The sequence below is a fragment of the Ursus americanus genome, chromosome 2 (assembly GCF_024610735.1).
Source record: "Ursus americanus isolate L20-20 chromosome 2, mUrsAme1.1.p, whole genome shotgun sequence".
In the NCBI taxonomy this organism is placed as follows: Eukaryota; Metazoa; Chordata; class Mammalia; order Carnivora; family Ursidae; genus Ursus; species Ursus americanus.
This window is the reverse complement of record NC_142128.1, coordinates 98,551,835-98,576,820: the sequence shown is the minus strand read 5'-3', so window position 1 is coordinate 98,576,820 and position 24,986 is coordinate 98,551,835. Positions and strand designations below refer to the sequence as shown.

At 56.9% G+C, this 24,986-nt stretch overlaps 1 protein-coding gene across 3 annotated transcripts in view; it reads left to right on the top strand.

Annotated features, from left to right (window-relative positions):
• SUSD4 (sushi domain containing 4) overlaps positions 1-24,986 on the top strand; it is a 90,399-nt gene that overhangs the window by 31,140 nt on the left and 34,273 nt on the right. The window contains exon 3 of one of the 3 annotated variants that reach the window (XM_045797112.2): positions 19,423-19,635. The exons of the other annotated variants lie outside the window; for them this stretch is intronic. Within the exon in view, the coding sequence (XP_045653068.1) occupies positions 19,423-19,635 (213 nt within the window). The remainder of the gene's footprint in view (positions 1-19,422; positions 19,636-24,986) is intronic. 3 annotated transcript variants of the gene reach the window in all.

The following is a 24,986-nucleotide window of genomic DNA, read 5'->3' as shown; positions in this document are numbered from 1 at the left end:
CCCACCTGCTTAACACGCCTTCCAAGAGCTCCTGAAGTGTCTGCACTCCTTCCTAAGACTCTCATTGCCTGTTTTCATCAAATTTTAAGTTTAAACAAAGACATTCAGAAAGCAACCCAGGAGAAAATAAAGTCCGCGCTAAGGAAAATACAGTCGGTCCGCTGACAGCTAAGGAAGCGTCGGCCGATGACGCCATGTGTCACAGTTACCGCCTTTCACTCCCTGACCGGCAATACGAGAAGCAGACGCGCACGTCCTGCAAGGCCGGCCCGCAGCCAGAGGAGCCACAGAGCTCGCGGGCAGGGGATGAGCCCGAGCTGGCCGACGGCACCCGCCATGTGCTCGCCCCGGCTGATGGCGCCCACGTCCAAACAGGGCTGTCCCTGGGGGGGCAGCTACGTGGCAGACAGGAAAGAACGAGGGACGCCGCGGAAGGGCAGTTCTGGGATCTTGTTCCCTAAACACGTCTGTCCCCACAGGCCGGGGTCCCCACGGCACAGGCATTGCTGGAAGTGCCCCAACTACGCCATCTGTCCCACGGACCCACTGCCGGCCAGGGCGCTCCACCGAGCCCCCCAACAGCCCTGCCCACAGGCCACCTGCTCTGACACCCACACCAGGGTCGTGCTCTTCTCGGATGACAGTGGTAATCACAGCCGCTCAGAGGGCCAAGTAATGCACCACCCGACGGGAAGCAGCAGCAACAACCCAGATCCGGGTCTGAACCCCACAGGGGGCTTCCCAGCACCGCGGGGAGACCTGCTCCTTCCCACATAACCACCACCCTGGGGTCCAAATGCAAGTTTTTGCCTTTTTCTTTATTCTTGGCATTCTAAGGCAGCCTTGTGTGCCAGCCACGCTCCGTTGTTTGCTGCAAAAACAGACGACCCTGTGTCCCCAGTGGTTGGGGCCGAGCAAAAGCAAATCTGGCCCGGCGGTCGCGGTCGTCCACACTGGCCGCTCCGAAGCCCTCGGCTGTCCTCGGCGCGAGGCAGACGAGCTTCTTGGGGCTGAGCACTTCCAGCACAGCCTGCCTGACTCACTCGCACTGCACGGGGCCGCCGCTCACAGCACTGTGTGTGCTTCCTCGGCGGGGCGGGTCCCGCCACAGGGCTCCGGCGAGGATCCCGAGACGCCCCTGCCCCGGCCAGGAGGGCACGTGCCCTGCTCGTCTTCCCCAAGGCATCACCCCCGCACACACTGAAGCACACGTGTGCGCTGTACTGAGGACAATGGTAAAGTCACGAGACAGCTGCTCACGGACAAGGCAGCCGGAGAGCGCTCCGTGAGCCCAAAGGGACATTCTACCATCCGCCTCCCGTCCCCTCCCATCCCCTCCTGGGTGCCCGCATCCTGCTTCGTGAAACCCCAGCCCACCCGCCACAGAGGCCTGAGCCGCACACGGGGCTGAGCCGTGGGGTCGGAGGCACCTGTTCTCCAGCCTCCGAGTGCGGCTCCTGGTCAGGTGCCGGTTATGACGTGAAGCAGCCATCAGGGGACCATGTCGGGGATGCTACACGCAGCCATAAAACACGTAAGATGTGGCTCATAAAACACGGGGAGGATGCTGTTAGGGAGCACGGCTGGGCTCCCTCAGCGCAGCCTGTTTTATTCGTGATGACATACACATGGACCTGCAGGAAATGTTACAGGATGTGTATAAATGACACATCTGTATTCAGACACATACCTGAACTCCAACAAGCACCACCGGGATTAAATGACCTCGGCGAGCTCTTGCAAAAATTGGGTATTTCCCGCTGCTGGCATCTATAACAACTTCCAGGCGCCCGTGTTCCCTAACGTCAGCCTTCCCGGCCCATTGAACACACAGTTTCTTAATGTCTGTCTGTTTCAACCAGAGGTGAGTCATTTTTAAGGCTGTAATTTGGATCTTAGACTTTCAAATACACATCGTGGGCACTCGCGTGAGTTATTCTGCGATCCTCGGTGACGGGGGGTCGCTGTGGGAGGACCCAGACCTGCCACTCGCGCCAGCCCTGGCAGCTTGCACCTGCAGAGCCGTCCGCCGTGGTATCAGCACCTCCTTCCAGCGCGAGCGTGAGGATTCGGCGAGATTGCACTTATAAACCACTCAGAACGCATCTTGTACTATCACCCACACACAAAAAAATTATTCTCAAAGAAGTTACAATGAAATTAGGGCTTTCTGCTAAACCCGTCAGATTTAACACACGGATGATTTTTCTCCTTCCCAAACTCCACTAAAATGAGAATTAAGGAATAAGAAAAAGCATAAACCCCCAACAACACAGAAAACAGGAGAAGTGACAATACAAAAACGGTCCCTAATTTTTAGAGGCGGGGGGTGGACTGAGGAGTCTGCAGAGCCGCGAGGAGCAAGGTGAGGGCACCCGTCCCGGGCCACAGAGCCACAGGAGGTTCTGCAGAAACTGGAGCAGGCGAGGGGCAGGAATGCCTGCAGGAACAGTTAGATCCAGGCGCTCTCCTGGCCGGGGCCTCAGGGTGAGCCATCCCCTATGGCAGAAGCAAACCTTTGCTCTCTAGATGCCCCGGCCAGAGATTCGGGGGGTGCCACGTGCAGCAGAGAGCAGGAAAGAGGCACCAGGCCCAAAGTAGGGGTTTGGGGGAAAGCATTAATCCAGACCAACACCCTTCCCCATGGCTCTCCCACCTCAGCAAGAACGGCAGCTTTCTTCCCTCCCCAGGGGAGGCAGTGGAGGTCCTCCTCCTCCTTCGGAAAACATGAACAGCCTCAGAGAAAAAGAAAAACATCCCGCCCTGACAGAGTGGCTGAATTCCAGCCCATTTTCATCGAGTCCCAGGAACCCTTGGGGTGGAGAGGGGTCACCGGCACCGGGAATTGGCCGAGCTGGATTCGCACCGAGCTGGATTTGTATGCCGTCCACGCCTCGAGCTCCTGTGCTCCCCACTGCCCCCTCCCAGCACTCTAAGCGAGTTCACACCCTCAGTTGCTTTGCTAGTTGGAAATGTCGGGTGTGGAGCTCCTTACTGAACGACATGAAGAACTGTGGATTACAATTAAGCGAGAAGACACTTCCACTGGAAAGAATATTGATGCTGGGAGAAGCCAGCCGTTCCCAGCGCCTGTGACACCGGACCGTCCGGGCTCCTGCTGCTGTGGCTGGTCGTGAATTTTCCGTGTGTGTGTTCGGGGCTTGCTTGTGAGCCGGCAGAGAAGGAAGAGGGTGTCCTGAGGGGGGGCTGGTGCCTCACCCGGTGAAGGAGGTGGGGCCCTCGGGCTTAGGAGTCTTGCATTCAGAAGTCTTGCATTCCCGTGAAGTCAGGGCAACCCCAGGGCGGCCGCAGCCAACCAGGCCTTGGCCTCGTGAGAAGCAGATACTTGAGTTTTAGAAGCTCAGTAAGCATGTGCTTTCTGGAAGGAGCTGTTGGCAGTGTCTGTGTCCCCCGTGCTTCCTGAGGCCTTTCTGATGGACTGAGTGGGATTCCAGAGCGGAGTCTTTCCAGAACCAGATTGAGACTGACACATCCCGACTCAGGCGTGGCTGGGAGGCCTTCGTCCCTACGGTATGCGTGCTGCCTGCCAGGTCGCCTCCCGGGTCCTGGCTGCCTGCCCCCGAGGCGCCCCCTTGCCCTCTGAGCCCAGCCCCGTGCCAGGGTTCAAGGCCCGGGTGGGGTCATGCGGGGAGGGGCCCGGGCTGCACCGCCCCACATTCAGATCCAGAACGACTTCTGGCCGGCAGCCTTTCCCTCCCCTAGCTCGGCCCCTCCGACCTCGTGGGTTCACAGGGCCTGAGGAGCCGCCGCACACAGATTTGTTTTCTAAGACACACCTAAAAACACAATGGCAGAAACTTCTTTCAAATGAGTCTTACTTATCAGCCTAACATAGAAGACATGAGACGAGCGGTCGTCCCGGAGCCCCTGGCTGGGCCTCACTGTCCCGTCTGAGGGGGACCCTGATGTGGCCCGTGGCGGGGGAGGGCTTGTCGGAAGGTTCTGGAGCATTTCCCTACATGGAGCTGTCTGTGGCCTGTTTCTCCCCAGCTTGGAGCGGCTGTCTGTCTGCTGAATACTCACCCGGTCCCTGGGGGGACGCTTCACTCCGTTCTCATGGCTGCGTGTGACCCTCGTGTGGAGACTGAGTTTTGGGCAGATGAAGGGTTTGGTGACCTGTGTGAGGTCGCAGAGCTGAGAGGCGATAGGCCCGCAGCTCCGCCCCACGTTTCGTAGTCGAAAACCAGGTCCAGCTCGCCTGTCTGTCCTCCTGCCGCCATGGGGGCCCGTCTGTCCGTCCTGCCAACACCCTCCGGAGTGGCAGGGCCCCCGCGAGTCCAGGGCGAGGCCCCACTTCACGCGCCCTGATGGGTCGGCTCTAGGCTGGGAGCTCCCTCTGCGCCTCAGGCTCCGTAGCTCCCGCGGCTCACGGAGCTCGGACAGCGGTGCTTGGATTACAGTCGGTTGTAAACACAGGCCAGTGAGAAACTGCACGCAGGGCGATGGCGGGGAGGGTCCCAAACACCAGGTGCATGTCCTCAGCACCCGTGGGCCTCCAGGTGCTCCGCGTGCAGCCCCAGGGGAGCACACCTGCGTCTGCTGCGGCCTCATCCCCGCCGGCACCGCTGATTGCCTCCCGGGTCTTCAGCTCCCGCTCCACCCCCGAGAGCGGGCTGACCTCGCGTGGCTCACAGCCCGACCCCGGGTCAATGGCTGGTGTTTCTGACGTGGCCTGTCCCCATCCTGGGTCACCCTGTTCGTGGGCGCTGTCTGAGGACCACCACGGGTAAGAAAGAGACGCATCCCTCGGGGGATCCCAGGGACCTGGAGGCTGCCTCTGGGGGTGGGTGGGCGACAAAGCGGGGCAGGTTCCTGCTCGCCCCTCGCCCCGTCCTGCCGCCGCCTCGGCTTGCCCCCCATCTCAGCTGGTGCCCCCTCCCCCACCGGCTGGCCCTGCGCGGCCCTGGACCCCCGTCGGCTGCCGCCACTTGCGTCTGGCTAACACAGTGTGTTCCTGAGTGGCAGTGACTCCGGAAACGGTCATCGCCCCTCTCTCCAGCTGCCTGGCTGGTGGGACAGGGGACACGCGGGGGCAGACCCGGGAAGATGGAGGGGCCCAGGGTCCTAGCCTCACCTCTGCCCTTGGGCCTCAGCTTACCACTCAGGTCCCGCTCAAATTACATACTTGAATAGCCTTTCAGAGTTTTGGAGCAGTTAGGAGTCCTTGCTTCCCTGGGCCCCCCTTTCCCTCCCAGATTTGAGATGGACAAGGTAATTCCAGATCCCTCTTTTTTAGATGAGGTAACAAGGCTCTGGAAGCTTCTGTAATTTGCTGACGGTCACGTGTCCCTGAGGCACTGGAGTGGGCTAGCTGCCGCCGGGTACACCCGCCCCCAAGCCCAGTGAGTGATTCCACACGGATCACCTTTTTTTCTCGTGCAGAGTTGAGGCCAGAGCTGCTCTCGAGCCCAGCCTGTCCTATTTGCCAGCTAATGAGACAAATTGTAGGCTCCATAAAAAATTAAACAGCAGCTGCTTCATTTTCTTCCTCTCCCACTTCGAAATTACGACGACCTCATTTGCATGGCAGCTCAAGGTACGGCTGTCGGAGCCGCAGGATCCCGGCCCTGCAGTGTAAGCAGAGCCCTGCGGTGATTTCAGGTTGGCCGGAATATTCTGAGCACCTGTGTCCACGAACCGAACTGTTAGCCGTGCGGCTGCAGCACGGGCTCCCCGCTCAGCCATTGGCTCTAATTATTAACACCGTCGCGGTGGGGGCACCACCGGCAGCTCCTCTCTGCGGTCCTCGCAAGGAGATGAATGAGCAGGTGATGTGAGCCGGGGGAAGGTCAGCCGGCCGCTAAACCCCAGACCCTGAATGCTGCTCTTTTAACGAGGACAGAGGAGGCTCACCCGCGTCCTCCGCGCAGATCCCCCCACTTTGTGCTGGATTCTGGCCAGTGACGAGGCTACGGGCTGCGTCTTGGCACTAGAGAAGGAAAGCCTCCTTTGCTTCTATGTTACAGAGGTTTGGGGATCTTCTGAAATTGTGCAAGAAAAATAATAACAAAAACACCCTGAGCCTGTTTCTGAGTCAACAAATACCTGCTTGCGTTTTTTTCGTTTGTGTTCATCTAAAATTAATGTATTCCCACTCGCATAGCCCCCCGCTGTTCCTGCGGTAACCCCGTAAGGTGGCATTTCACGCCGTGGGTGAGGGCGGAAGTCTGTGATGAACGGGGTATCTTTCGATGCCCTTCAGTGACTATGATTTTTTTTTTAAAGCAAAGCTGCTCATTCGCAGCCCCAGGCTGAGCAGAGAACACCCTACATCCTGTGTAGCGTTTCCCTTCATCCTCCAAGGTAGTGTTTAGCCGAGATCAGAGAGAAGGATGTTTGTTTTGGGAACGGGCGGTATTTCGTCAGACCGTTTCCGATCCGTCTCCTTTCTTCCCCAGCTCACTCCACTGACAGCTTAGTTATAATACAGCTTCAGAAATGGAGTAATTCCGAATAGTACATAACGGTTCATTGTCGATGCTGGCCAGGCGGTGGTTTTATCCCCGGCCTCCATCTGTTTTGCTCTCCTGGTCTCGGGGTGCCGGCCCCACCTGCGCCCCATCCGTTTTCAGCGTGCGGGCCCCCGTCCTGGGAGGCGAGCTGCCAACCACGCCCACAGCATCGCGGTACCGGCACCCAGGGGACACTCCCCATGGACCCGTAGGGCCGGGGTGCTCGGAGTCAGCGCCTCTTCTCCGGCAGGGAGGTGATTTAGGGATCCCGCTAAAGGGATGTTATGTGGTTGGCAGGAGCCTCTGTGGATTTAATACCCAGCAACACAGAGCCGGTCCTCGGCTCACGCTGCCCTGGGAGAGCTTGTAACACAGAGCCGGTCCTCGGCTCACGCTGCCCTGGGAGAGCTTATTTCCTTCTGTTCATATCTGAATCGGGAGTCTGCGGAGAGCCCCGTGGGCCGTCTCTCACCTGCCCCAGGCTAACACTCCCTCGTCACCAGGGTTCGTTAAAACAATAACGTGGGCCTCTTGATCATTGACGTTCATCACACAGAACTTGGAAAATGCAGAAATGCATAAAGAAGGCTGTAGAAGTCCCCCATCAATCCTGAACCCCAAACAACGCAGGTCATATTTGGGCATCTTCTTTCTCTTGTATGCACGTGCGTGCAATTGTGTATATATATATACATATATATATATTAAAGATTTTATTTATTTGACAGGGGGAGACACAATGAGAGAGGGAACACAAGCAGGGCGAGTGGGAGAGGGGGAAGCAGGCTTCCTGCTGAGCAGGGAGCCCGATACGGGGCTTGATCCCAGGACCCTGGGATCACGCCCTGAGCTGAAGGCAGACGCTTAACGACTGAGCCACCCAAGCGCCCCATGCTATTTGTATATTAAAAACAAGGACCATGATGCATATGCTATTTTGTGTTTTGTTTTTTAAATTGTGTGGGGAATTGTCCCGTAATCACCCACGTTTACGGATCAGGAAATCTTCAGAACCTTGTGCGGTGTGAGCGGATCAGTAGCAATGACGGTGGTTCAGGCGCCTGCCCTGCAGGGGCTCCTGAGGAAGTGCCGCGTGACCGACAGGCTTGCGAGTCAGGTGCCGTGTGGACTTGTGCGAGGGGCCCCAGGAGGAGAATGAGGGGGAGCACACAGGCTTGCCGAGGCCAGAGCGCCGCGGCCGGCCGTACTGAGGGAACAGTCGCAGCTTGGGGCCGCAGGGGTCTGCTCTGACAAGCTGCCCTCCCGGTTTGCAGAATGGCACCGTCCTGGGGCCTGCATGGCCCGCAGAGAGGGGTGGCCTTGCAGGACCTTGGGACTCGTGAGGTAGAACACAGCTTTTTCCTGCCTGTCCCCGAGAAGGTTGCTCGCCGTCTCCCCACCGCTGGGCCCCCAGGGAGGCCCGCCCCTCTGTGCCAGGCACCCCCGGTGCTGGAGCTCATGGGTGGACGGGGTTAGAACTCGGCAGTCCGACACTGGTGGTGCCGATGTGCAAGGTCATGTGGGGAAACCAGATTCCCTGTGTTTTGTGAACAGTCAAAGATCTGTTTGCTCAGACAAAAAGACTGGTCCCTGGATGGATACGTCTTGTGCTCGGGGACGCCTTTCGCCCAGGCCTGGCGTGTTCTGGAGTAGCTGCTGCGAGGCTCACGCCCCCCTGCTCCCGCCAGACATAGCTACCGGGGATGAGGCTCCGTGGGGAGTCCGAGGGCCAAGAAGTGGCAGAGTTCTGCATTTTTCTAAATTAAACATGACATCCTTGGAGCTGCCTGGCTGTGTGCATGCGCCTGTCCTGGGGGATCTGAGATGCTCCTTCCCCCGGTCCTTCCACGGTCCTTGGGTCAGACAGTGACCCAGGGCTCCTGTGGGGCCAGCAGGGAGAGCGCTGGGTCATCCGTCCTTGGCGGCTGCCGTGTCGCCTCCCAGGCTGTGCGGCAAGTTCTCCAGCCCGGGTCTCAGGCCTGGCGCCTCCTGGAGGGTGCAGGGTGCATCCCCCAAAGCCGAGCACAACGTCAGGCCTGCTTCCCTGGCCCTCGCGTGGCCCAGCTCCCTGCTGCTCCAGGGACGAAGGCAGCTGGTGGTGAGCAGGTGGACAGCGCAGGGCAAGGTGCTCAGGGAAGGAGGCAGTCCACACACAGGGCGTGCAGGGACCCGTGAGACCGTGAGGGCACGTGTGTACCGTGCGACCTCCTTGTTTTTGGTTTACCTTGCAGCCCTGTTGACCTGTGGCAGGAAGCCGTTTAAGGCCTCGCGCTCTGTGCTCGGAGGCGGCTGGTGGAGGGAGTAGAGCATCAGAGGGTAATGTTCGTGCGTCTTCTAGTCTGAAAAGAACGACAGAGCGGCAGACTCCGCAAGTCTGTTGGAACGAACTCGTGTTGTCATCCTAACTCAGATGAAATCCTTCCTATTTAATGCCCTGACCCCCATGTGTGTTGCTGGAGGTCAGTTTTGGCAGCGGTTGGAGGAACGGGTGTGTTGTCAGGGTGCCCTGGGCGGGGACGCCGGGCCATGGCCTCCCCGAGCAGGTACAGGCCGGGTCTGGGGCTCCGGGCCCCCCTCATTCAGAGCCGTGTGAGCCTGTGCAGTTAGTTAAACTTTTTGGTTTCAAATTTCTCAGCTATAAAATGAGGGAAATTATTTTAGGATTTATTTTAAGATTCCTTCTAGCGAGAACATTTCTGTAACTTCTGTGTGGCTGAAAAGCTTCAGCTGATACATATGTGTGTATTATTTTGTAATTTTCAAAATATTTTTTTAAAGATTTTATTTGCTTGCCAGACAGAGGGAGAGCACAAGCAGGGGGAGCGGCAGGCAGAGGGAGAAGCAGACTCCCTGCTAAGCAAGGGAGCCCGAGGCGGGACTCGATCCCAGGACCCTGGGATCATGGTCTGAGCCGAAGACAGACGCTTGACCGGCTGAGCCGCCCAGGCGCCCCTTAAAATATTTTTATAAAGATCGCACTTGACTTAGATAAGCTTGTAAAGGAGACGGTGATACACATTGTGTGTGCAGTCACAGGTCCTTTCCGAATGTGTTCTGGAAGTTTTTTTCTTTTTTACACTGCGAGTTGTCTCCCAGGCTAGGTCAGTCTGAGGGTTTGTGCCTTCGGAGGTCGTTAGCAGTTTTCATCAGAAACAGACTAGAAATCCTGAAATGTAAGAGTGGAAGGGCTCTGAGAGGTCCCCCAGCCCCTTCATCTAGTGAGAAGACTGAGCGACCTTTCAGGGTCACAGCTGGCTAGCCGGCAGCCTCGTTATATTTGCTAAGGACCTGCTTTAGAACGGAGCCCCATTTGTAATTACAGTTTTGTAATTTATCCACATCTTCGTCGGATGTCGTCAACTAATAGTCCCGAAGTTTACGTCAACCACGAGGTGTCCGTGCCCCATCTCCTGTTGATAAGAGACCCTCGATTGCTCTGTCGGATGGTGCTCTGTGCTGCTTTATTTCAAGCGTGGAAAGGCTTATTCTCCCCCGCATTGTAGTATCGCGGGCTGGGGTAATTCTGTCACGTCGGGCACGCGTTTACGGAGCAGTGCGGAGGCTGGAGTGGAACCCACGTTATGAGTTAGCGCCGTTATCAGTTTTATAGGCGCTGAAACCGAGTGAAAGGATTTTGGAATAATTGGGTAATCAAAGCGAATTAAATCAAGAGGGGGAAATATCAGTTTTGGCATCAAATGGGGAGCGCGACGACTTCCACATCTGCGGTCTTTATGCGTTTTAATCAAGTCTAAATCGTGCTATGAAGATTTACTTCTGCTGCATTCTCTCACTCAGACGCTGCTGACTTTGTATTCATCTCGGGATACTTCTTGAAACACGGAAGCGTTCTCGCTGTTTCCAGGGGAGAGTCCCCTTCCTGCTGGGCGCCGGGCGCGGGCTGTGGCCTGGCAGGCGCCGTGTCCCCAGGCAAGCGTGTGCGGTGTGTGGCGGGTGTGTATCTTCCGTGATACAGTGCGCCGTGCTGCGGGGACACAGAAGCGGCTCCGCGGGAACTCGCCGGGTCTCGCTTCCTGGTGTCTTGGCTGCGTTCCCCAGGGGATCCTGCCTTGGCAGGGAGAAGTCCGTTCAGCCTAATAAACAGTAACAGTGACCAGCGTCCCTTTTTTTCCAGATGTCTCTGAAATACGTAAAGGGATGCTGTGCTGAACTGTGGCGTGACGGGACACCAAATTCACAGGCAAAATTAACTTAGAAGACTCGCGTTTCCTTGTTGCATTTTTGATCTTGTATCTTATTGGAAAATTTGTCTTGAACCTGTTCTTTGGCTCAAGCGCTTTCTGCGTGTTTTCTGTTTGGTTTTGGTCTGACCCGCTGGTCCCCAGGAGCGTGCCCATCCTTGCGCCCAGGGACGGGGAGCCTCCCTGCTTGCTCCGTGGCAGAGCGCCCACCGCCGTCCCCTCCAAGCCTGGCTCCCGATACAGAAGGCAGACTCCGGAGCTTTGTGTGACACGCGACCGTTTGCCAGGGGCGGGATTCTAGAAGTATTTGCTGCCATTCTTACATTCAACAGCCATGTGCAGAGACAGCTGTAGCGTAAGTTAGGAAAAGAGCCCGGACGTTTTTGGAAATGAAGGTGGTTCTAGGTAATCAGGCGGTTGCTTCTTTATGAAGCCATGTGATTTTGTTCTTGAGGGAACTGGCTGAATATTCATGACATAACAGCTTACCTGCGTTTGTTGTGAGCGTGCCACGTGCCGGTCATTGCGTTACGTACATTTCTCAGTAGCCCTAGAAGCAGGTGCTTATTCTTACAGAGCCTCTTTCATAGACAAAAACGGCTGAGACAGAGGGGAAGTGACTTACCCAAGACCACACAGCTAGAAAAATGGCCAAGTCAGGAAGCAAAGCACACAGCCTCCCTCCACAACCTGGAGCATCCACATTATTTGAAGTAAATTTATGTTTTCAAATAGAACGACAGGGTAGAGTGTACTTAAAGTGGTGTCTTTTGAACCTTTTTGCCCGTGAACCGCGGAAACCAGTCTATTTCCCACTGCGGGCTAACAGCCATGAAACCACACGAAACAGTTCTCCCCCTTACAGTGTGGGATGCACTCTGACTTTGCCTTTTTATTTCGCTTCCAAAAAGTGCCCATTGTGACCCTTAACATTGATTTCGTGACTTGCTGTAAGGCCACGCCCTTGCAGGTCATAAACTCCTGATGGTCCTCGATGGGAGCTCGCTTTTCGGGGGTCCGGGCTCACGTGGTTTTTGAGTGAATGCCTGTTGGCAGCTTTCCCCCAGTGCCTGGCACTGCGTGTTGACCCGTGGAGTGTATAAATAGATAATAATAATCCCCTGCTCTCCTCCTTCCCTTTTCCTTTCAAAAACAAAAAGCTGAAATTTCGCCAAACATGGAAATTATTTAGACTGGAGCAGAGAAGGTCAAGAACCACTTAATAACAATCTTGTTATGGAAATACAGGTTATAAGTGAATTTTTATAAAGCAAATTCCATTTTCCCCTTGATTTTAATTGTAATTGTAACAGCGTTAAATTGGTAATTTGCTGTTTCTCGTGCATTCTGACTCCAGCGAGGGTCTTCTGTGGCCCGCCCTGGCTTCTCCTGGAAAGGTGGTGGGCCCGGGATGGACTCAGCTCCTCGGTCCACGGCAGCCTGGGGTCACCTTGCTCAGTCCCTCCAGCACTCCATGGAAGATGTCTGTCATCGGGGGGGGGGGGGTCCTCTGAGTGTTCAAGCCTGACCTTGCCCAGACGGGCCTCCAGAACGTGTAGGTCATGTTTGGTTGGCTGTGAGGTGGCTGGAAACTTCTGGCAAGCTCGTGGTTCTGTGTCCCCGACCACCATCAGCGTGGGGCATTGCGTGTGAGAATATTGGTGTTGAGGGTTGATTTATTTGCTGGATAAGGTTTGCCTGATGTCATTTTCTCCGTTGTTTCTCTGGGTCTTGTCATTGCTGATGCCTTGTTACAGACGCGCCACCAGCTCACCTGGTTTCTGGAATAAGACGGGCTATCGGTACACGTGTTCATTGGACTAATCGGCTGAGGCTGTTCAGGGAGCAGGAGGTTTTTTTGCGGCGGTGGGGAAACTGAGGTGGCAGCCAGGGCAGTGCAGAGGGGGTCAGAGGGGACCCTGGCCCCAGGCCCTCAGGACCTGCCCGGCGGCTTTTTGTTGGTGCTTATAATTCAACAAGCCGGGTGCCTAAACTTAGGGTCCTTAAACATAGGAAAGGCGTTCCGAAGCTCCTTCCCTGACATGCCAGAAGGAAGGGTTCCCTCCCAGTAGAGAGGCTCACGGAGGCACCACGACATCTCCTTGGTTAGGTGGTCTCACAGGGACTTTGTCCCCCTCGCTGGTGATGAGAAAAAGCAGATTTCGTGTCGGGGAAGCTGGCGTGTTCAGATCCGCCAGAGGAGAGCCGTCGTGTTGCCAGGAGGGACGCCTCAGGTTCACGTGGGGTCACTGCGCCTCCCTGCCTTTACTCGGGGCCGCTGAGAGCCCGAGTCCTGCACTGTGCCCGGCTGCTGCTGTCTCAGGAGCTGCTCCCTGGGCCCGGGCTGCGGCCTCTCCCGAGGCTCTCACCACCTGTGTCATCTATGCCATACTGTGGTCAGTGGGGGCCCCGGGGTCGGGTGCCCTGAGTCAGCATGTGTCGGTGACACGAAAGGTTCCCCAGCCCCAGCTCACCGAGACCGTGCGCCAGGAGGTATCAGGGTGGGGGGACCACGAGGATTGTTTCCTGCGCGGTGATGAACCCTTCCCCATGGCTGTTTGCTCAGTCCTGTCTGAACAGGTATGGAAACCCCAAACCATTGACAAATGTCCTTTCCCTTGAAGGGTTTGCAAAGTCGTGAAGGTGTGAGCCCCCCAACCCCCATGAAAGGCCCTCTGGGGCAGCAGTGGGAGTGGCCGTGAGCCCGAGGCCACGTGTGGCTCCGGTTCTGCCACTCACCCTGGTGACCAGCCCAATCCCCTCCAGCCCGGTTCCCCCCAGGGAGCCAGGGCTCCGACCCGGCCCTGTCGGTGGTCCCATGGCCCCTGTGAGACGGACAGTGAGTGTGGGGGGCGGGAGGCTCTGGATTCTGGCTCAGATGTGCAGATGTGTGTTTCAGCCTTGGCAAGGATGCCCCTCCTTCACCCACCCCAGGACTCTCTCCCTAAGTAAATGCATAAAAAATCAATTTTCGTGTCTCTATTCTGTTTCTTCCTCCAAAGACTCACCCAGCAGTTTACAGAGAAATGGAAACCCGAGTTCTAAATTGATTTGGCTACATTTGATGCAGTCTTCCTTTCTCGAATATGACTTTTCAGTTATAATGAGCCAAAAGATTGCCTTTCACACCACTGTCATTTTTATGATGCTTTGCAGAGACTTCTTGTATTGTTCGCAGTGAAACGGTCTGGTGGGTTTCAACAGACTCCAAAGTCCCTAGACTGGAGGGCTCAAGCCCTCATAATGAGCCTGAGGTTTTGATGCCTTTCTCTGGGGGTGAAGACCCTGCGTTCCTGTCGCTACCCCTGCTTTCAGTCGGAAGGAAAGGGCAACAGGAGATCTAGCTTTCCACTCAGAAGCCGAGTACAAATTACAGTCCTACCCCTGACTTCTCCTGGGGGCACTGACGCCGGGCAGGAGAGTCTGTCAGGGGGGAGGAGACGGGGGGCCTAGGAGGGCGTCACAGGCTGGGACTGGGCCGGGCTGTGCAGACCCCAGACCCCAGGTGCTGCCCCCACCCAGCAGGCCGCTTCCCTGGACTCGGATCCAGAGAGAAATAGCGTCCCCTGGGGTGTGGGGACGGCTGGCATCCACGTCATTCACATCTTTAAAGTGCCGGAATAGCTTTAGGAAGACTGCGTGCACCTGGGTTTTCCGGAGAACCCAGGGCCGAGAGGAGAGCTCTCTCTTCCACACACACCGAGGACCTGGCTGACACAGGTATATAGGCTGGGAAATCCAGGACCCGCTTGGCAAGCTCAAGGCCAGGAGGGCCGCTAGTGTGCGCTCCAGCCTGAGTCCGAGTCTGAAGGCAGGACGAGACGGATGTGCCAGCCCAAGGATGCGAGGATGTGGCAGAGAGAAAGGAATCTTTCCTACTCAACCTTTTGTTCTATTCTGGCCGTCAACAGATTAGGTGAGGCCCACCCACATCAGGGAGGGCAGTCTGCTTTACTCAGTCTACTGACTGCAATGGTGATCTCATCCGGAAGCACCCTGCAGACGCACCCAGAATATTGGGGGACCAAATGTCTGGGTGCCCGGGGCCCAGTCGAGTTGACATGTAAAATGTCTCTTGTACACGCATGCTGTGTTCTGGATTGAATTTAGGAGGAACTGTTAGGGGGTACCCCCTCCCAGGACTTATTAATGGGATGTTCTGTTTTCCTTCCACTTCCTCCAAAAGAAACATTGGAAATCATCCTGTGAACTGTTCTCCTCCCTGAGTGCTGGCTGCTGGATTGTGAAGTAGAATTTGGAGCCCAGGAGGGTAGGTTCCCGTCCCTCGGAGGCCGAGGACAGGGATAGGGAAGGAATAAATAAGGAGAGCACAGAGCTGGGTCCCTGAGGAAATTCTTCTGTCCTCAGAACATAGCTTTTCCATTTACTGTGAGAGTGGGCGTCATTCTTCTGATGGATCCGGGGCTGGGTCTCTCGGAGGCTCAGCTCTCACCTGGGTTATCTGTCTCTCAGGACGGCTTTCTGCCCGGGGCAGGTGGTGCGACAAGCTGAGGGTTTGTGCCTATGATTGGTGTTCAGCGTGGCTCATTTTTTGGTGGGTGTGACTGCCCAGAGAGACCCTAACCGAGACCCACCTCTGGCCCTACGCTGCGGAGGGGGGTGTGTGTGTGCACGTGTGGATGGGAAGAAGGTTGTAAAAAAAATTAACGAACTCAGTCCACTCAGGTTGGGAGAAAGGAGGAGGATGAGAAGGTGTAGGAGAGACCCTGTCTGTGCTCAGGGAGGGCACATCGTGCCTCCCTCATCTGTGGAATCCATCCATCCACCCACCGATTCTCTATTATCCTCCTGTCTTCCATTCTGCTGTCTATCCATCCACCCATCCACCAGCCATCCTCTGTCCATCATAACGTCCATCCTCCGTCTACCCAACTATCCTTCACCCTCCATCCAGCCATTATCCAGCCTCCACCATTCTCCATCTATCCTCTGTTGTCCCCCATCATTCATCCTCCACCATCCATCCATGCATCCTCCATCATCCTCTCTCCCTCCCTCCATCTCTCCCTCACTCCCTCCCTCCCTTCCTCCCTCTCCCCATCTCTCCATTTCTCCCTCCCTCCCTCTCTCCCTCCCTGTCTTCCTCTCTCCCTCTCTCTCTCCCTCCTTCCCTCCATCTCTCCCTCCCTCCCTCCTTCCATCTCCCTCCCTCTGTCCTTCATTAGCAGCACGTGTGGCACGCCCACTCCCTACACAACACGCTGGGTGCTGGGAAGTGAAGAATAAGACGTGATCCCTGCAGCCCCGGAATTCACAGCCCGGTGGGGAAGCTCGGAGGCAGAGCACATGCGGCCAGGGTGAGGGGTGCTCTGGGAGCGCTGGCGCAGGTGCCTTGATGGGAAGGGAGACTGTGCAGGGGGAGGGATGGCTCCTGGGGAGGTAACCCTGAGCTCATCCCGGAGGGTGGACCCGTCATGGGGACCACCCTTCCCTCTGCAGGGGTTCTGAGAAACCGCTTCCTGCCTCAGTGGGAGGCGAGCTGGTCCCGCGGGGCTGGGGCCCCTCCCCACCCACACACCCTGCCGTCTGTCTTTCTCCCTGCTGTGGGGACACAGGTTCAGGCCTCTTTCATCCTCAGATTTTAATACGGTGACGGGAAAGCCCCTCCCTTGGCCCTAACGCGGGATGGCTTGTGCCCTGTGATCTCCTGTCCCCGCTAAGCCCGGTGCCGGGCAGCGCGGGCTTGCTGCGGCCTCCCCCTCCCACAGACGGCCGCTCCCGCCCCAGCCAGCGCCGCACCTCACGCCTGCCTGGGGGCTGAGACACCCTCCCTTGCTTCTGCGGCCTTGCTCAGGCCGTCCTGTGTTCTCACGCCCTTGGTGGCTGCCTCTGTCTGAGCACGTGTCGTCCTGTCCCGTGTGTGTTCCCGGGAGGCCGCCCAGGGTGCCTTCAGCTGCTGCCTGTACACCTGCGGCTCCCCCCTCTTCATCCCCATCCGGCCCAGGTGTTCCGAGGACTCAGACTCACTGCCACCTCCCCCCATCCGCACAGGCCGCGGGTCCCCAGGCCGCTCTTCACCACGTCCCCTCCCTCTGCATGCAGGCTCAGCGCTGGAACCGGCAGCCCTCCTTGATGCCTCTCTTAACTCATTCCCCTCCCCCGCTGCTGCCGTCCCTTCTGTCCCTGAATTCGAGCATCTGTGTCGTTAGAATCTCCTGCAGCGTCTCTGTTCCAGTGCTCCCTCCTCGTCTGGCCCCTCGTTTCCCTCCGGGACTGCAGCAGGAGCCTTGGGACTCCACAGACCTCAGTGGCTGGCCCTCTCAGGAGCCGGACTGGCTGCTCAGAGCCATTTGGCGAGCTTTCCAGGAGGACAGCCCTTTCCCACCCACCCAGAGAGCTCCTGGGTCCGTGGGTCTGCCTTTCACAAACCGTCCTCCGGATCCTGGTGCCGCTGGTGCCTGGGAAGCGTTTCTGACGGTCTTCCCGCCTCCTGCCTGATCTGTGCAGGTCCATCCTCTGCCTGGGTGAGAAGTGGCTCAGAGACACCGGTCTGCTCCCAGTCGTGGCTTTGTTCAAGCTCTCAGTCCCTGGGGTTAATATCCAAAGTATAAGAAGAACTCACACCACACCCAAAAAACGAAGAATCCACTCAAGAAAGGGGCAGAAGACATGAACAGACACTTCTCCAAAGAAGACACACAAATGGCCAACAGACATGAAAAAATGCTCCACATCACTCGGCATCAGGGAAACGCAATCAAAACCACGATGAGATACCACCTCCACCAATGGCTAAAATGAGCAAGTCGGGAAACGACAGATGTTGGTGAGGATGCGGAGAAAGGAACGTTTGTGCACAGTTCGTGGGAATGCGAGCTGGTGCAGCCATTCTGGAAACAGTGTGGAGGCTCCTCAAAAAATTAAAAACAGCTACCCTACGAGCCAGCAGTTGTACTACTGGGTATTTACCCGAAGCAAATGCCAACACTAATTCAAAGAGATACATGCATCCAGACGTTCACAGCAGCAGAACCTACAGCAGCCGAGGTATGGGAGCAACCGGAGCGTCCACGAATGGATGAACGGATGGAGAGGACGTGGTGTGTGACACTGGAACATCACTCATTCAGGAAAAGGATGAAATCTTGCCATTTGTAACAATGGACCTAAAGCGTATTACGGTAACAAATAAGTCAGAGAAGGACAAATATCATACGATTTCACTCAAATGTGGAATCTGAAACACAAGAGCAGAAACAGAGCCCTGAATACAGAGGACAGGCTGGTGGTTGCAGAGGGGAGGGCGGGGAGGGACGGGTGGAGGGGAGAGGGAGGTGCAGGCTCCAGGAATGGGATGAGTAAGTCCCGGGAGGAAGGGCACGGCGCGGGGAGCCCAGGCAGTGGTGTTGTCACAGTAAAGTGTGCTGACAGACGGCAGCCACACCCGCGTGACCGCAGCGTAAGGCACATACTTGTCCCCTCCCCGTGCTGTGCGCCTCACGCTAGCATCACAGCGTGTGTCTGCTGCACCTAAAAAAACCGAAACAGCGCAAAAAGCTCCGTTCCGCCCCACCTCCCCACTGCCCGCATCAAGTCCAAACTCTGGGCCCACACGCAGCGGCCAGAGGCAGGGTCCGCCTCCAGCTCCCCCTGCCTTCTTCCCCGGGGCCTCCCTAGACCAGCCGCACGCAGCCTGGCAGAGCGGCCCCTTCGCTGGATTGAGCTCCGCCGTGCCCCACCGCCGTGCCCCAACCGTCCCCGCAGGCTCGTCCTCCCTCTGGCTGGCTGCTCTCTGCTCCCCGGGGGCCTCAGCTGTCCCCTGCCACCCGACGCTGCCAGCCCGTGAGGGCCGGCGTTACCCCATGGAGGGGGCACCTGACACTCTGCTCCCCTGCGAAATGAAGATGTGAAGCCAGCACGTTCCTGTCCTCCCCCTCCCCAGCAGGTGTTGATTCCCCCTCCCCTTGGGGTCATCTGGGACCTCCACGATGCCTGCCCTGCTCCAGGGCTCCGCGCTGCCTCCATGTCGTCCAGCTTTTGAGGGTCACCCTTTGCCAATGCTGTACATTTGTTCCTTCCTGGGACGTGTGCGGGGGCGACACAGGGCGACGTCGGATTGCGTGGGACCTCGTTCCTTCCTGGGACGTGTGCGGGGCGACGCAGGGCGACGTCGGATTCTGTGGAACACAAAGATGAACAGGTGGCTTGTCCTCGGAGGGCTCCCAGTTCAGCACCAGTGGCGGCTGTGCTCTTGTCAGGACACAGACGGGGTGGTCGGGGCGGGGGGGTTAGGAAGGTACCCAGACCCTCTGGGAGCCTGGATAAGGCCTGGCAGGTGGGGCATGGGTGAGGGGTGGGGAGGAGAAGGGCGTTCGCTGCTCAGGCCCGTCCTGTTAGAACACCAGCCCTGCCTGCCCTGCAGCCCTGGTTCTGTCCCTGGAATGTCGTCAGTCTGTCCTGTGGGGGGGCTCAGAATCCGCCTCCTCCTCCCTGACCCTCCCGCCTCATCCCCTGCAGCATCTCGCACACGCACATGTACCAGCCCTCACCGTTTGGTTCCCCATGTGGCTCCCTTCTCCTCTCCCCCTCCCAGAGCCGCCGTCTTGGCTGGTTGACTTGGCCGTGGGACAGAGGACGCAAACGGGTGTGTTCTAAGCAAGAAGCCGGGTGTGGCGCCCGCCAGAACGCGCACGCTCTGGTCCCGCTGGAGTGGCTTCCCGATGCAGGGAGTCCCCGTCTCAGAAGAGCGTACTCAGAGGCACCTTCTCTCCTCTCTGTCGATATAGGGTTCGATGACCTTCAGGTGTGCGCTGACCCAGGCGTCCCCGACAACGGCTTCAGGACGCCCGGCGGAGGGGGTTTCCTTGAAAGCTCTGTCACCCAGTTTCACTGTCAAGACGGGTTCACGCTCAAGGGCCCTACAAAGAGACTGTGTGTGAGACATCTTAATGGAACCCTCGGCTGGATCCCCAGCGATAAGCCCTTCTGTGCGCAAGAAGGTAAAGTGCCCGCCCCCGCCTGTGGAGGCCGCTCGCGGGGCCGCGGGGCCAGGCCGCACCAGCCCAGGGGCCGGGACACAGGCCGCACTGTCCCCGCCAACCTGGCATGCTGGCGGGAGCGCGGTGGCGCCGCTGGGGCGGGGGGCGAAGGCGGCTCGGCGTCACAAGTTACCGTGTTCCTCCTCTACCGCGACTGCAACCTGGGTCGTCCCATCTCTGTCAGGGCCGGAGAGTAGCTCAGGTCACAGGAGGGCTGCTCGCTGCTGCGCCGCCAGCCAGCCACGCGCTCACGGCCACGGTGCTGGAGAAAGTGCAGTAAACGTACCGCTCAAAGCGCGGGGACGCAGAGACGCGTGTTACTCAGATCAGCTCGGTGACCGTCGCGTCTGTTCCAGGCGGGATTCACTTAGGGAGACAGAGCGGGGCGGTGACAGGCGGTGGGACATTTGTTTCCCGCAGTTACCATACAGTTTCTCCCTGCGGCGCGGTATCCACTGACCCCTGGCAAGAGTGCCTGCGTCTGCTTGGTGTGCTTTGGTTTACGCTGCGTGGGCGCGTTTGAGTTGAGAACAGTGCTCGGAGGTTAACCGGGCCGGACGGCAGGTGGCTGAGTGTGTCTTCGCAGCCGGCAGAGCTGACGCTGGGGAGGCCTACCGTCCTGGGCAACAGCTTCGTCTCCACACAGCACCCCTGACTGTGGCTTAGGACGGAGCTTCCATAATCCTGACAGCTGATACTCGGACTTAGCCTAGATCGTCTTTAGGGAACTCTTGGAAGCACGGAATTCGGCGGTCACTGAGCGCGGGCGGACGCTGCCCTGGCTGAGAGCACACGCTGTCTCTGCTTTCATTTTCAAGGTCTTTTTTTTTAAAGAGTCAAAATTAATACAAAGAATTAAGGTGAACTAAGTCAGAGAAGGACGAATACGTGTGACAGGTGGAATCTCAACCACGAAACAAACAAGAAACAGACGCGTGAATGCGGAGATTGCAGCCGTGGGAGGGGCGGGGGGCGGGGGCAAGAGGGTTCCAGCTGAGAGGTGAGTCCTGGAACGGAACGCACGCGGGGAGTACTGCCTGCGGTACCGTGACCATGGTGTGTGGGGACAGACGGGGACTCCCCGGGCAGCCGTGTCTGAAGGTTTGAAAATACGGAATCACCGTGGTTACGCCTGAATGCAATAGGATGTGGCTGGTCAATTATACTTGAATTAACAATAGTCCGTGTCTCGATTCACAGGAACGTGTGCTGTGGGGTTTGGGTGGATGTGTGGTAGGGAAGGTGTTTTCCCCGTGTTTTAGTTAGGAGTCTGTGTCGCACGTGCAGAAAGCTTTTCTGTATTTATTGAGGTAGGCGTGTGGTTCTTCTTCTTAACTTTGCAATCTGGCACGTTAAACAAGCTTTCTCTTGAAAATGAAAAAATGTCTTAAAAAGGTTTTTAAAAGTAAATGAGTATTTTCAGCTTATGTGCAGCCCATGCAAGCTGTGGTTTCCATGAGGTTTTAGTAATTAAAACTGTACTTGGTTTCATAGATCGACTTCCCTGTTAAAACCTTTGGCCCAAGATACTCAGTGTTTAAAACCCAGACAAGCTCAGGAACATCTCAGGAGGCAGAGAGCAAGTAGTAGGCTTTGTGACGATTGCCCAGAGATGAAGGCCTTCTGTTGTTTTATCATCCTGGAAAACAGAAAGCTTATTTAAAAGACAACCTCTTTCCAGCCCTGTCTATAACTATATAACGTAGCACGCCCCAAGCTACCAGCCCTTCGTCTCCCCTTGCTCGCTGTATCTCAGACACACGGAGCCTCCTGTGCGGTTTTTTTAAGGACACTCGTGTTTTCCTGGCCTTTGCACCAGCTGTCCCTCTGTCCGAAGCCTCCTTCTCCCAGATCTGCACGATGAGGCCCTCTTGCCATTCGGCTCTGCTTCAGAAATGTCATCTCCTCAGGGTGCCCATCCTGTCTACCTGAATTCCAGGGGCCCCTGGTCGGTCTCTGCGACCTTGGCACCTGATTGTCAGAGCGGCAATCACGGCATGTTGGTCTCTAGCTCACACATCTGCTAACTTGGTAGTGGTCCTTCTCCACGCGGGTGCGGCAAGAGTATGATTCCCAGCACCCGGGACATATTGCACGTAGGCTGGGTGCCCGGCGATGCACCGACGGACGGACAGACGGACGGATGAATGGATGGATGGATGGGTGGATGGATGGATGGGTGGATGAAACAGATGGGTGAACGAATACTGAGCGTTACAAATGCTGGAGTAAACGCAGTCCAGCAGCATTCTTTACAGCAGGCCTTCCGGCACTTTCCCTCGTGGATACGAATGCCGCGTCTCTAGTGCATACTGTGTATTCACGTTGCTGGAAACACTTCTGAGGGACAAGGGGTGTCAGAAGTTGGCACTTGAAGGAATCAGATTCGTGTTCACACGTAACCGACATTTAAAAAGAAAGTAAATCTCGTGTGTGGTACGTATACTTAAAACTTTGCCTTTTCTGCTCCTTAGGACCCTGCTCTGTGCTAATGTCATCGATTAATGTGTTCTTAGGTATAAATGTGTAATACCGCCCTAATATCTCCTCTCGCTTATTTATATTAAATCCCCTGTCACACAGGCGGGACTCAGACTCAGTGACGGGGTGGGCTAGGAGAAAGGATTTCTAGAAGGGCAGGCTTTGTGATCCCTCAGTTACATCCCCAAAGTGCCCGTGTGCGCCCGTCTCCGTCGGGTTTGATCGCTGGCCCCAGTCCCGGCACAGTCAGAAACCGCTGGCCTTTGTTCATCGTCCTTGGTAATGGTGTTTTTGCAGCGGCTTTTAAACATTCTTTCTGCCGACGGGATGCACTTGTGCTGTAGGAAATTTGTGTTATTTCTGTTTGAAACTTCAGAACCGATGAAGATTATATATTCATTCTCGGGCACTGAAGATCCTGGCTGATCTGTTTCCAGAGAAATGAGGTGCGTCGTCACGTCCTGCTGTGGACGGCTGGCTGGGCCAAGGCTTGTCTTCTGATCTCCCCTCCTTCGCTGGGGGGTCAGGTGCCAACGCGGTGGGAAGGATCTTAGCCCGGCTCCGGGGCGCCGGCCCTTGTGAAGCTACAGCTGGTCTGTTTGGTTCTGTCCTTTGTCCGCACAGCCCTCCTGGCCTCCTGGCCACAGCTCGGGCTCCCGCTCCCAGCTCCCTGGTTGGCATGTGTCCCTGTCCCGCAGCGCCCGGTCCCCGTGGTGACTCCACCATGAGCAGAGCTTGGGAGGCCGTAGCGCCCTGGGACCCTTGTGCCACCTGCCCTGCGGCACCCCAGCTCCTGCCTGTGGACACAGGCGTCTGATCTGGAGTTCAGGGCGCTCTGCATGACCGACCGCGATGCGGAGAAAGCACCCTTGCCGGCAAGCCGTGGGCGCTTCTGCCGCTGCTCGGCCAGTGGCCGTGCGCCCGTGGGTCCTGGGGTCACTTCGGTCTGCTGACTTTACTCCCTGACGCTGGCTGCCTCCTGAGGACCTGCGTCAGTTCCTGGACAAGTCTGAAGTCAGGGAAACGGTGGCTTAGTCGCGTGCATCAGCGCCACGGGGTCGATCTACAGCCGGGGTGTTACGGGTGGGCGCCTTGATAAATGTGTTTATTTGCTGCGAATAGTGCTTGCATAGCGATGCTGAAAAATGTCATTCACGTTTTCCATTAAGAAGTGCTGCGCAGATGTCACCTCCCTTGTGACTCCGGTCAGGATTATTCTGTCATTGATTTTGGGGGGAATTTATCTATTCTGATAGAAAAATTATTGGTTAAACGTGAGCGGTTGGAAACCCCGTTCCCCAGCCTAAAGCTCAAAAACGAAAGGTCGAACTAGAACCAGAACAATTTTCCAGCGAGGATGCTTCCTGCTGAAATCCACGGGCAGAGGGACGGACTGGGGGTGTCCCCGGGGCTCTGGGCCCCACTTCCTTGGCATTTCTCCTCTGCCAGGCGTGCACGGCGTCCAGGAGCGCCAAGGGCATGTGGGAGAACGCGGGTGGCGCAGTCCCTGCTCTCCAGCTAATGCAGAGACGAAGGCAGATGCCGCACCCAAGCCTTGACTTTGAATGAGCCCGGGAGGCAGCAGATGGCTGTGTCCCCGTGCTCGCCCTTTGGCCCCAGGCTGCCCCATTGCTGACATTCTGTTTTCTAGAGTCTGATGTCAGATTCCCCGTTAGTCCCGGTAAACCCAGTCCCAACCCCACATCAAAGCTCCTGGGACATGTTCTTTTTAAAGCTGCCTGTGTTCTCGGCCACGGGCTGGCTGCGGTGCCTTCCCTCCGTGGCCTCGGGACTCCAGGCCTCGGAGCAGACAGTTCCGAGCTTAGGGGAACTCCAAGGTCAAGGCTCCTACTGAGACCATGCCAACCACATGGTGGATTTAGAAGGCTTTCCAGGATGGCTGAGAAGCCCGCAGCCTTTTAGAGTGTTGAGAAATTTCTGGAGAAAGTTTGTATGATTGTCGAAATGCTGTTCTTGGATTTTGCCTTGTTTTAAAAAATGGAGAAGCTTGGAGCACAACCCATCTGTAAGGCAGGGCCCATCGGACTCCAGCAGTGGAAATAAATATTTTCCGCTTCCAGACACGCAAAGCAGAGACTTGGGACGAGGTGTGCTGTGAGAGGTGGGCGGAGGGAACAGGGTCTGGGCCGGTGGCTCCGGTGGGCGGCTGCATGATAACCTGGGAGGAGACCGTGTTAGCGGCGGAGGGTTATAATTTATCCACTTTATTTTATCTCTTAATCATCTGCTGTGTGGACTCCTTGTTCCTCTGCCCCCCATCACCCGGCCGGCCGCCCGCCTCCCCTCCCGAGTCTGCATCTTGCTGCAGCCCCGCTTGCTGGGAGCCCGTGCGGTGTTGGCCTTCACAGTGCTGCTCTGTTATACCTGGGTAGAGCGGGTCAGGTCCAAGGGAAATGCTGGGTAGAGCGGGTCAGGTCCAAGGGAAATGCTGGGTAGAGCGGGTCAGGTCCAAGGGAAAGGCTGGGTAGAGCGGGTCAGGTCCAAGGGAAGGGCTAGCAGGTGCAGCCCCAGCTCAGCTCCCTCTGGTCTGCAAGGCCTTTTTTCCTTATGCCCCCAGGCAGAGGCGGTGGGCTGGGTGGGACCACCAGATGGGGACATTGTGAGCCCCCAACTCTTGTCCTTCACTTATCTCCAAAATCGCCCGAGGCGCGACAGCTGCGAGGTGTGAAGGGTCGCAGGCAGGAGGTTAAGTTCCTTTTGAGGCTGGATCTGGGCACCTCCTCCTCTGTCCCCAAGAAATAAAGCGGGTGCTGCTGCTTGTCCTCGGGATCCAGGCCTCGCAGTAAGTGAGGACGTTTATCACAGGGTAG